This window comes from Rhizopus delemar, genomic scaffold (assembly GCF_000149305.1).
Source record: "Rhizopus delemar RA 99-880 supercont3.9 genomic scaffold, whole genome shotgun sequence".
In the NCBI taxonomy this organism is placed as follows: Eukaryota; Fungi; Mucoromycota; class Mucoromycetes; order Mucorales; family Rhizopodaceae; genus Rhizopus; species Rhizopus delemar.
Window position 1 is genome coordinate 1,283,197 of NW_027137835.1, and position 12,065 is coordinate 1,295,261.

Consider the following 12,065-nt stretch of genomic DNA (forward strand, 5'->3'; position numbering starts at 1 on the left):
GTATAGAATCCCTGAAAGTGAAATTTCATTATCTTCTGGATGGCTCACCAAACTTTTTAAGCGAATTGGAGTAAATATAGGCTTATGCATGGTGAAAGTGCCTCGGTAGACATCGCTTCTGAAAACATTCAGAACGAATTGAGGAAGATAGAAGAACTTCTTGGGCCATGTGATCCTACAGATATCATGAACTTTGATGAAACAGGTTTATATTACCAGCAACCACCAAGAAGAACCATGTGTTTCGAGTCGCTTGGTGGCCTAAAAAAAGTAACACTCGTCTGACAGTTGGGTTGCTCTGTAACTCGGATGGGACTTACAAAGGGAAACCAACTGTTATCGCACAAGACAAGAGCCCCAAATGTTTTAAAGCAAGAACTAATTTGTTATCCATGACTGCAATTGGAAAAAAACATGAAGTTGAATATCATTATTCTACTAATGTTTGGATGACAACTGAAATTTTCACAGCCTACGTGAAAAAGTTAAATGTTGCCTTTGGAAGACAGAATCGAAAAATTGCTTTTCTTTTGAATAATGCGTCCGTTCATAAAATAAGAATTCTGCTCAACAATATTAAATTGTTATTTCTCCTAGCAAAAACACGACTAGCAAGCTACAGGTTCTTGATGTAGGTAGCCTATTATTTGTTGATAAAATGCTATATAAGCTATCTTTTTGTTTTACAGTTTTCTCATTCATATTTTGTATACACAGGAATTATTGACAACTTTAAGGCACACTTCCGAGCCCAGCAATACGATCGTACTTTATGTCTGTATATCAGTAAAAAGTTGGATAATCTGAGTGTTTACAAAATGGATCAAGCTCAGGCTATGTTTTCTCTAGCTAATGCGTGGCTTAAAGTAAAACCAGAAACAACAAAAAACTTCTGGCAGCATACAAAAATATTGGCATTTAAAGAAAGAACAATTTGTGATTTTGAGCCAGTGGAGTATCCAACAAGTGCTTTGCCATTGGAAGAGGAGATTGTTGCCGAGCTAAATGGAATGCTCCCAAATCTCCCAGGGAACTTTGACAACAAAGTTACTGATGTTAGCCAGTTGAATCTTGAAGCAGATGAAAGCGAGATGATAGTATGTTATACAACAGGTACTACTAATGATGAAGAAACGGCAGAAGGCAACACAAAAACACTTCTGTGTACTCCTGAATGTTTGAACTCCGTCGGTAGTTACAAAATGGGTCAGGGAAATTTGCATCTTTTTTATTCTATTATGTCTACACCTATTAACAATTTTAATGCTAATAGAGATATCTATGTCTCATATAACAATCAAAATATTAGACACGAACGTGAAAGTATTCTTCTTAAATAATATTGAAAAAAAAACACTATTGGCTCGATCCCTGAAAATTGATTATTACCATATAAGATCCGTTGAGACAGACTCTTCCTTATCTGGACCTGAAGTAAAAAGAAGAAAAAAATTAACTTATTTCAACGGCGGTGGGCAAAAAATGTGGGAAATCCAAAGTTCCGTAAGTATGCGTATAGCTTATTATGCTGTTACAAATTACATTTTACTTTATACTAAATTTCTGTATTATATAGCTTATTATGGACAGTGTTAATGTATCTTCAATCCTAGACAGATTCAGAAGAAAAAGTATTCTTGCCGCTGAAAACAATAAAAATATCAACCGTATGAGAGTTCTGTAAGTTCTGTAAATTTTCATAAAAAAATTGATAGTATACTCAAACGAACTACACCTATAGGAGTTTATCGTTTGTGTTTCCGGTAGACAAGTCGGATAAGAATAAGTGCATTTCAAGTTATTTAGATGAAGAAATTGGCATTGTTTTATTGAAGGAGGCTTACAAAGGTATTCAACTACCTAAAGTTTCCGGTGACGCAGTGCTTTATTGTAAAGCATTGATTGATGTAAGTTAAAAAGGTATGATATTCATGAAAACATTACTGGAACTAATCATAAATTTAATATGTAAACTATAAATAGGATGAGGATGCTCAACTATCCTTCACAATCTCTTCAGATCTGGACGACATTGTGGTGAAAATAGCCCAGAGTTTTACTGCTGGCTCAGCGATGCCTAACAATAAGTCGGAAGCAAGCTTCATAATGAAGTACTTATGACCCATTTTACAAGTTATGCTTTTGAATGATGCCAAAGAAAGCACAATTTTTTCGGTGCAAGTGTCAATAAAAAAGGATGTACATAGTTAGACTAAACTTATACCGTGTTTTTCTTTTTTTAGGATCGATGTTGCAGAAAAAAATCAAAAGAAGAAGCCAGACTTCAAGCTAGGAATTATGGATAGAAAGAGAGAAGTCTATTTTTTTTATATCGAAATAAAACGTCCAGAGAAAGAAAGCAAGTATCAAGAAGAGGACGATTTTGTAAAGTTGATGAAGGAGATGAAATTCTCGGTCGATCGACAAATTTCTTTGGGGATGAAGAACCCTCTCTCATTTGGCTTGCTCTGTGAGGGTAAATGCCAGTTCAACCATACATATAGCATAAATACGGTAATATACTCACTTCATCCAATATGTATTTTTTATATTAGGTTTTAGTTATTCCCTTTTCAGAATGACTTTGAAGGTAGATGGAGTCTATATGCCAATTATGGTCAAGCGTTTCTCGTTGGTCAGCAACAAATCAGAGCTGATGAACACTTCTTTGATCGTTGAGGCATTTGGCGCGGTTAAGGTATGCTATACATTGGCAAGCACACTATAGAACACTTGTACTAACATTATTTTAAATTGTGTAGGAAGAATTTGCCTCCTTTGAAGAGAGGTACAAAGGAAGGAATAGGAAGGAGAATGAAGAGTTATCTAAGTTTATGAAGCCATCTTTCATAACAAAGTTTGAAAAATAAAAAACTGTATTTATGAGACTATGTTAAATATTCGTGCGACTTCAAAGAACTATTTTCTTGATAAATTGACTCAATATTGCAAAGACAATTTCCCAGTCAATACATTAGCTAAGGAAGCGATATTTTACCGAAAAGAAAGCTTTGCTCGTATACTTTAATAATATAATAACTATAAGCCTATTAGTGCTTTGTGGAGCCACCACGGGCATCGACCTTTCATACTTTCGATCAAAAGTGTAGCACGTTTAACTCTAATATTCCCCTACTCTTCCTGTAGTACAATCTTCAAACCTTGAACATTTGCTGCTAATATCCTTCTGTCAACAAGATGACTCTCAAGAGCTCACCAAATATGCTCAATGAAATTTAGATCTGGACTTTGCGCAAGCCAGTACTCAAAGCTTCTAGTCGAATGCGTTTCTTTCCACCATTGAGCATGAGCATTTGCGTAGCAAGTAGCGCCGTCTTCTTGAAGGATAAAGTCTCTTTCTCTCTTGTTTGTTACATATGTGAACCAAGGATGAAGTTTTTGTGCCAAAATGTTGATTTATTCACCCTGATCCGCAGTGCCATCTATTATCGTCAAAGGCCCAAAACCTCCAGCCTAAAGACAGCCCCAAACCATGACATCGCCGCCACTACACTTCACAATTGGGACGATATGCTCTATCTGATACTGTTTCCCAAGTTCTCTTATAACTCTGGCGCCAACGGTAGCGAAACGGGTTCATCAGATCATATCACACTCTTCCACTGATCAGTCGTTCAATTAGCATGTTATTGGGCCCAACGCAACCTTTTCTTCATGTGCTGCTCATTTAAGCAAGGCTTATGTGCTGCAAAGAAGACCCGAAATTCAAGCTCTTCAAACAAGAGGCAATTGTGTCTCATCAGGCGTGCATACCCACATCATCCAACTCCAAGCCTAGTTGATTATAAGTTACAAATGGACTCTTCCTTATAATACGCTCCAAGTGTCTGGTTGCCCTCTCATCAGTTTTAAATGTTCCTTGGCGTATTTGAGGTAATGGGCTACCTGTATTCTTTTTTTTTTTCATTATACTTTGCACAGCTGACTTTATCATGCTAACCGTGTCTGCAATCCGCCCAAAGGAATGTCATGTTTTTTAAGGTAGAAAACATCCCAGTATTTTTTTTCTTCATCAGACATATATGTACCACGAGTAGTATTCGATGAATATGTTATTGATATGTTGACTGGTTTATAAAAAAGAAAAGAAATAAACCATTTTTATTGAAAGAAAAAAGGTTCAAGTTTTTACAAATTTTTGTATAGTACGAACATTAATTCGGTGTGGCTATAATTGTTGCGAAATTAGTTTGATAATTATTGGTATTCAAAGAACATGATGACCGGTTAAACTTGTTTTAATTCAAAGTTGAAGAAAGTTGTTCAGTTTATGAAGTAAACATGATGAGATACTAATTTTATGATTATATACGTCTTATAGATATAGCAAAACGTTGGTTCGATAGTCATGATCAGGCTGTGCGACCCATTGGTGGGTTGTTGACTAAAATGTTTCAAATATGACATGTTTGTAGATGGTAATGCAGAGAAACTGCTGAATTCAGTTGAAGTCGATAAATTGATTTAAAAAACCAAAAAATAGTTTCATTACCAAACATATAAGCGCATGTAGCTACTTTTTTCATTACCAAGTCGAGAGCACCAATTGCCGTTTGGTAGTATGGATCGACACGAAATGACAATGAAAAAAGAGGCCGAAGAAGCCTTGTAGGGCAAAGAGGAAAAGACCTGCTGGCGATACGCTGTTGACATATCCGGAAGATGCGGTTCCTCTAACGGACAAGCCCCCACAACCTCCTTCCACCCTAAAGGGCGCCTATCGCTGTTCTAACAGTGACGAAAGAAAGAGAGCCTTTGCTACTATGTAACGAACAATACATCAGCAATGTAAGAAAAACCATAAAAAAATTAATAGACTAAATATAATGAAGGCCTATTTGTAACGTAATCATTTTAATGTTTAATCACCGACTGTCTCACATGTTGGAATGTAAAGTTACAGCCAAACCTATGGAATTTGTTTAAACGTTATATTTTATTAAAGATCCAATTGAGAGCTAAAAGAATAAAAAAAATAAGTGTCCTCCCGGAGCAGATCAATCCGTTTGGAGGTTTGATATTTAGAAAAAAAAACCCCTTCGGGTTCAAGGGTAAAAAAGAGAAAGGAAAGTAGGATGCATAGAGAAGCATACGAAGTTAGTTAAATTGTTTCAGCCATTCAATTAGTTTTTGGCCATGAGGTGTCTTGCACGGGGTGGTTGTATAGTGTTGTAGTTGATGTAATTCATGGGGGGATAGAACATATAACGGGCCATCGATAGGTCTAGGGCAAAGCAATAGTAGAGGGAACAAATGTGCGTGTCGGAAGCATATTCAAAAGGAAAGACATAGGGTCAACTATTGCTTCAGGCATACAAAGACGGCGATGCGTATTGAGGCAGCTGATGGTGTGACGTCTTGACAGGTTGTTGTTGGGATGGTAAGGGCAGGGTTTGGGAGCTCCACCTGGCAACCAACCAAGGCGTCATCGTATACATCGACTTCTTTCTTCATGAGTCATTGGTAGCCATAAGATAGGGTCGAGAGTAGTTGTTGGTCGGCAGCTGGATAGTAGTCTGGAGTTCTTACCTTGGATCTGCTTTTCAAGTTTAGATTGGAGAAATTTCTTTTTTATTGTCCTAAAGCCTCGAGTATCGAAGTCGGTTATTGTCGGCGGCATCAATCTCCACAGAGCAGTTTTTGGTAGTTTATACCATTGATGACCTCTGGTGTACTGTATATGTGGCATTAAGCGATACAGCAGTGTGTCCTCAGGTAAAGATAATGAACGAAAGAGGAATTGGGCTTGCAGGATAGCTACTCTTTCTCTCATTGTGGGTAACTTACCCAAATGGAGCATCACCTTGGTAGATGTTTTTTAGACGCATCGTAGATCTTACATATGCATTTGTCTTGTGCCTCTTCTAAAGATTTCAGCAGAGAGTGATTGAAGCAGTTGATAGCTATGCGATATTCCATTTGTGGCCGAACTATTTGAGCATAAAATCGAGAGCAGAGGAGCTTGGAGAATCCAGATGGGTTTATCCCAATAGAAGATAGGACATTCATCGTAGACACGGCTTTAAAAATATTGCTTTGAACAAGCTTCTCCGAATCAAGGTGACAATCATTTTTTGGATTAGTGCCATTAATTTTTGGAAAGTAATATTCAATTTTCTCAAAGTGACAAAATTTACCATTCTCACTGTACGTCAGTTTGGGTATCGTTTGTTACCGTATCTTCTTCATCTTCCCATCTTTATCCTTTTTCCCTTTTTGACTATCAAAAAGGTTTTTTAGCTCTTTAACCATCTCTTGATCTGATCCGGGCAATACAATAACTTCCATTATTATGTGCTCAATTGGGTTATTTTAATTCTCAGATAAATAAAATATTCTTTAATCGTACGTCAGTTTGGAATTTTTTTGCGACAAGTCACTGTTTAATACACTTGTATCGCTTTTACTCCTTATACTCTGATGAGTTTTAATAAGCATTAAAACTTTCATCCATAAAAAAAATACGTCAGTTTGGAACCAAACTATTTTGTTTTACCCCCTTTTTTTTTCACTTTTGCTTGCCAACAATGAGTGAAGATTACGCACAATCGCCTTTTATAAACACCTCTTTACCACCTGCTATCGTTCTACCCTATACTTCACTCACCCTTCTCTACGCAATCTCCATTGGCTTTGAGCTTTTTCTACTAAAAAACGAAAAGCGATTGCCGATGACTCCAGCACAGCTTCGCGTCTTCATTGTTCTTTTTCGCATCGCTCTTCCACTCTTGTTCGTTTCACCCAATATACCAATCAATGTACTATTTGCAGCTGTACCATGGTTCTTTACTTCCTATACAGCGCGTATGCCTATAGAGCAACTCACATTGGCAGAGTGGACAAACAAGGTTATCAAGATAACCTCTGAATCCAGTGAAAACATGTCTGTCAGCAGCATCAGATACCGTGGTGCAGCCACTTGCTGTTTAGGCGTTCTCAAATGGTCATTTATGCGGTTATTTCTAGATCCTTTACTGCCCCACAAACCCATTTTTGCGCTGTATTATCCTTGGTTTCATCCTTTGAGCTTGATTTATACAATTTTGTACGGTGTGAAGGCATATTGTTTATTAGGTGCGGTCAATGTATTTATGGGTTTAGAACAAGTTATTATGGGTTGGAACATGGTACAGTTATTTGACTCGCCTATCATTGCATCTAGCCCAAGAGATTTTTGGAGGTAAAAGAGAAAAGAAAGAGTGGGATATACAAAGTAAATCGCGCTACAAACATAACAAACTTTGTCTTTTTTTTAGTCGAAGATGGAATAGAGTGATTCGAAACTTGCTACATACACAACTATTTTTAACAAATAAGCACAACACTGAAATTGCTGAGAAAGAAGAAGATGCATATCAACAAGATGAGGATAAAAAGAGAGCACAAGCAAAAAACGTAACGAAAAAACAAGAGGTTCAAAAGTACAGGTTGAATGAGTCAAGCCAGGTCCTTGATCACCTAAGGTCCTTTTTCTGCAAAAGACATGGACGTGGTTTGATCACATTTATTGTAAGCGGTGTATTTCATGAGCTGATTATAATGAGTGTCTGTAGACAGATAACTTTTGAAAATCTCATGTTCTTTACCATTCAAGGTGTCGCAGTATTGCTTGAAGTCGTTTTGCGTCATGGTGCTTTAAAGCAAGAACCAGAAGGCAAAACGCGAATCATGTGTATTGCAGCACAATTATTATTTATGGCATGTACAGGCCGTTTGTTCTTAGGGCCTTATCTTCGATATGCTTATTATATAGATAAATAAATGAGTCCTTTTTATTTTTAATTAATCCAAACGAGCATGGAAAGCGTAAACAGACTTTGCAGTGTAAGTAGCATCCTTTTGGAGTAAAACAGCACTACGCCAATCAGGCTTATTAGGTGAATCAGGATTACGAGATGCTTCCAAACAGAAACCGGAACTGGGACCTAATTTGATCTTCTTTTGATCTTTCTTTGCTTCCAAACCTTCATCGGATATCCAACCACCTGTGTAGAATTGGAAAGTAGGTTCAGTAGTTGAAAAGTCAAGCTCGATACCAGATTCAGGAGAGTACACGTTGACAGCATGACGAAGAGGCAAACTAGCGGTGTCTATTTTATAGTCATTGTGAATAACATAAGGATGATCATAACCTCGAGTACTCTCAAGGTGTTCAAGTCGAGCACCAATAGCTACACCTGCGTTTACGTCCTATGTTGTGTGAGTAAAAAGGAGGATTATGATAAAATGAACGAGTGATTGTTACCTTGAAACTCATCCAAGGCGCTTCAGACCAGCTGAGGACCTTTCCAGTCGGCAAACAATTTTCATCGCATTCCAATACGGCATTTACTTCATCCGTCATTGTCACGCGATGATCCAAAATCTTTGGATTCAACTCAACACCAGCCAAGTTAAAATAGGAATGATTAGTCAAGTTGATGACTGTATCCTTGTCTGTGGTAGCATGGTATTCGAGTACGAGTTCATCTTTGTCTGTTACCGTGTATGTAACTTGAGTAGTTAATGTACCAGGATAACCTTGATCTCCATCTGGAGAAACAAGCTCAAGACGAATAGACGAGGGTTCCTCGGACACAACAGTGGCAGACCAATTCTTTTTGTCAAACCCTTCAAGTCCACCATGAAGTGCATTAGGACCATTATTAATTGCCAGTTCATATTCTTTTCCATCTACTGTAAACTTTCCCTGTCCAATGCTATTTTTAGACATTTTAGCGTGAAACAAAAAGGATTATGCTTTCTTATTTTTCTTTACCGATTCGCGTATCTTCCAATCAAAGCACCAAAGTAAGGGTTCACTGGTTTCTTGTAGGATTCATAATCATCAAAACCCAAGACAACATCACGAATAGCGCCTGTTTTGTCTGGAGTAAGGATATGAGTGATTGTAGCACCATATGTCATCACCATCACAGCCAAGGTTTTATTCTTATTTATTAAAGTATATTGGTCGATTCCAGGAGCAATTGTTATTTTAGATACAGGCATTGTATGATTTCTTTATAAAATAAGGTTAAGAAACAAAAAGAAAAAAAAAAGAGAGAAATGCAACAAAAAAAAAGGCTGGCTTTATTGCTTTATGCATGCGGGGAGTATATTACGTAAACAAATTGTGCTACTTTTTTTTTCCCGCTGTTAAATAGAAGAAAGTTTATAGAAATTGATAAACTGAAAGAGTTGAAGCATATGACTGGTTAAACCATTACGTTATTATTATAATCTGATTAATCAAGTAAAGTTATGCTTAATCCTATACTTCTTTTAGCATATCGTCAATTACAATAATAAGTAACTGTAGCCTTTTAACTCAAAACTCTAATAAATGTTTTTGTATTTTTTACAAGAATTTTGTTATAGCAACGCCTTTAGATGAACACTTTTAAAGATTAAGAGTATAAATTACAAAGGAATGTAAGACGGTTATTGTTCTTTTTGTATTATACAACACTAACGATGCAAATTAGCGTTTTTATATAAGCAGCTTTAACTTATAAACCGTATGTCAAAAATGACTTTATGGGCAACTTATGGCTCTCTAAAGTATCATACGGTACAGTCAAACCTATGGAAATTGGCGTTTTCACAAAAATAATTGTCACTTTCATAAAAATGATTGCACATTCTACAAACCGACGGACCACCCCTTGATATAGCCCAAGGTGGCTTTAGAGAATCCCGCAGCGCATTAGATCAGGTTCTGTGCCTCACAGAAATTAGTCACGTACTTCGTACACACTACCATGTCAAGCCTGTCTTAGCATTTCTTGATATCAAGTCCACATATGACACAGTCAATCGCAGTTTCGTATGGGACACTCTGAGCCGTTGCGTCTCACCTCCCATGCTCAACTGTTACGGTGCCTTTTTGACGATGTGCAAATCGAAATCCTTCTCTCTAATACGACCTCTCGTCGTTTTCACCCGAAAACAGGCGTGCTTCAAGGCCCTATCCTCTCACCGTATCTCTATTCCGTCTATATAAACCAGCTTCCAGCCCAATTACGACCCCAGGCCATCACCACCGACATGTCGCCATTACGGTGAAGTTATAACAGAAACCAATTAATAGAAGACTGTGAAAGACTATTAATGTACAATAACAACAAGATCAACAATTAAACTAGTTCTTGACTTCAATTGCTTGAACGTGCAAAATAATATGTTCGGCAAACAAAATTAAATTTAGCGGGAAGAAAGAGGTATATTTTTTATTACTTCACATCAATCGATGCTTTAAATAACAAATTAAAAAGAAAGGTAAGTGGGGAAATATATCATTGTGGAGAGTATTCTGGTGATTTTGATTAATAAAGTAAATAATGTATCAATTGAGTATCCATTTTCATATTGATTCTTTTGGTGTTTTTTTCATGTTTAGTGTGCTGGCACATTGGGTGAACAATGCGTCCAGAGATCGTCTTGTTGATGTATCCTGTGAGGGGAGAAAATAATAGGTAAGGAAAATAATGTTGTCCAATTGTGACTTGCATTCATTCAATTCCCGATGCGGTGAAGCTGATTATTTTCCTTTCCTCTTATTTTCTTTACATTTTCTTAAATAACGTCTGTTAGAGTTATCCAACCACACCGAAAAGCATACCATTAGAATCGCCATGAAAAGGAGCATCGTTTGAATACAAAATAAGCTTTAAAAATCAAAAAGGAATCAAAGACAACTCCCGACCAAAATACGTCTTCGTCAGAGCTATTCAGATAGAAAGTATGCAGATGCGTTGGGAAAAAATGCGGTGACCGACAATGAGTTCTTTATCGAGTCTAGTAGTGGATTCGAAAAGGAGAATGTTAGCCACTCTTTGGATGATACGCTTAAATTATTGGCAGAGTGTAGCAGTGCGTTACTTCATATTATAAAGCATAATAAGAAGGCTGGTATCGACACCATAATCAAAAAGTGCACACTTGGCGTCCAAGTAATCAAAAAAACCTTGACACTGACAAAGGTGACCCTATCAAAGACTGGCAAGTGGAGACTTATTGAAGTAAGATCGAGTTGTACACCAACTTGTTGGGAATTGCGCAGTCATTGGAAGCCCCTGTTTGAAATGATGGCAACTATATATCTTGAATTATTGGAACAACGAAGTTTGGACAAAATTATCATGTAAGAGGTTTGCGGCTTAAGAGTATTGCCATCGCAGTCAGTTGCTGACCACTTTTTAAATGCAAATGTTTAATTATTGTTATATTTATTGTCCACTTGGAATCTGAACTGATACGAAAAATTTTCTATTTGCTACTGTAAAAGCCAACAACCGCCACCGCCATTTCAACCAGGGCAAAGATTCCTCGATTGGCTACCCTCTTCCCTTCACTAGTGACATTCGCTTGTTTCCTTCACTCTCCCTCCCATATCTTTTTTACCCTTGATCCCCAAAGGGGTTTTTAGTTTCCATTAAACTTTTTATTGATCTGACCAGGGCGAAAACGATGCTATATTAGACATCATGCGCTCAAAATGGTCATTAATTTTATAAATAAAAATGTAGAAGCCAACAGCTAGCCCAGCACATTTTCCAATTAAACCCCCCCCAATAAAGTAGTACGACTTAAAATTAATCGATACCAATCCAGATAATGTATGTTGCAATAGACTCGGGAACAGGTATTATGAATTCAAGCTGTTAGTTTTTAAAGGAAAAGCATCAGACTTGAAATTATTATACTTTCATGGCACTATTTGGATGACTAACTTAAACTATAATGGCCATAATAATCACATAGTGTGGCCATAAAATTTTAGATGTATACGTTTAGAGATATTAAAAGGAGATATCTTTGTACTTTCAGACTTCATTAAAGAGAATCATCCACATCAACTTAAGCGTAAGATTAAAAATTAGGTTCAAGTTTGATTGGCCTGCTCAAACAAGTCAAAATCTTCAGTTTCTGATTTTTTTTTTTTGTTCAAATGTTATATTTTATTAAAGGTCCAGTTGAGCGCTAAAAATAAAACAAATAAGTGTCCGCCCGGACCAGGTCAATCCGTTAGGATGTCGATGTTATGAAAAAAAACCCCTCTG

General features: G+C 37.0%; 4 protein-coding genes across 4 annotated transcripts; 3 read left to right on the forward strand and 1 right to left on the reverse strand.

Annotated features, from left to right (window-relative positions):
• Positions 1–818: 818 nt before the first annotated feature.
• Positions 819–2,870, forward strand: RO3G_11570 (uncharacterized protein; the record flags this gene model as incomplete). Its single annotated transcript, XM_067666154.1, has 8 exons — positions 819–1,191; positions 1,310–1,503; positions 1,577–1,680; positions 1,742–1,907; positions 1,984–2,111; positions 2,244–2,476; positions 2,556–2,698; positions 2,763–2,870. The coding sequence occupies 8 exons, from the start codon at positions 819–821 to the stop codon at positions 2,868–2,870; spliced, it is 1,449 nt and encodes a 482-aa protein (XP_067522255.1).
• A 3,957-nt stretch (positions 2,871–6,827) lies between these two features.
• RO3G_11571 (uncharacterized protein) lies at positions 6,828–7,205 on the forward strand (the record flags this gene model as incomplete). The annotated part of the gene is made up of 1 exon (XM_067666155.1): positions 6,828–7,205. The coding sequence occupies one exon, from the start codon at positions 6,828–6,830 to the stop codon at positions 7,203–7,205; it is 378 nt and encodes a 125-aa protein (XP_067522256.1).
• A 598-nt stretch (positions 7,206–7,803) lies between these two features.
• On the reverse strand, positions 7,804–8,365 carry RO3G_11572 (uncharacterized protein; the record flags this gene model as incomplete). Its single annotated transcript, XM_067666156.1, has 2 exons — positions 7,804–8,211; positions 8,267–8,365. 2 exons carry the CDS (start codon positions 8,363–8,365, stop codon positions 7,804–7,806), a joined length of 507 nt encoding a protein of 168 aa, XP_067522257.1.
• Positions 8,366–10,425: 2,060 nt separating this feature from the next.
• Positions 10,426–11,150, forward strand: RO3G_11573 (uncharacterized protein; the record flags this gene model as incomplete). The annotated part of the gene is made up of 3 exons (XM_067666157.1): positions 10,426–10,478; positions 10,688–10,826; positions 10,899–11,150. 3 exons carry the CDS (start codon positions 10,426–10,428, stop codon positions 11,148–11,150), a joined length of 444 nt encoding a protein of 147 aa, XP_067522258.1.
• Between the last annotated feature and the right edge of the window lie 915 nt (positions 11,151–12,065).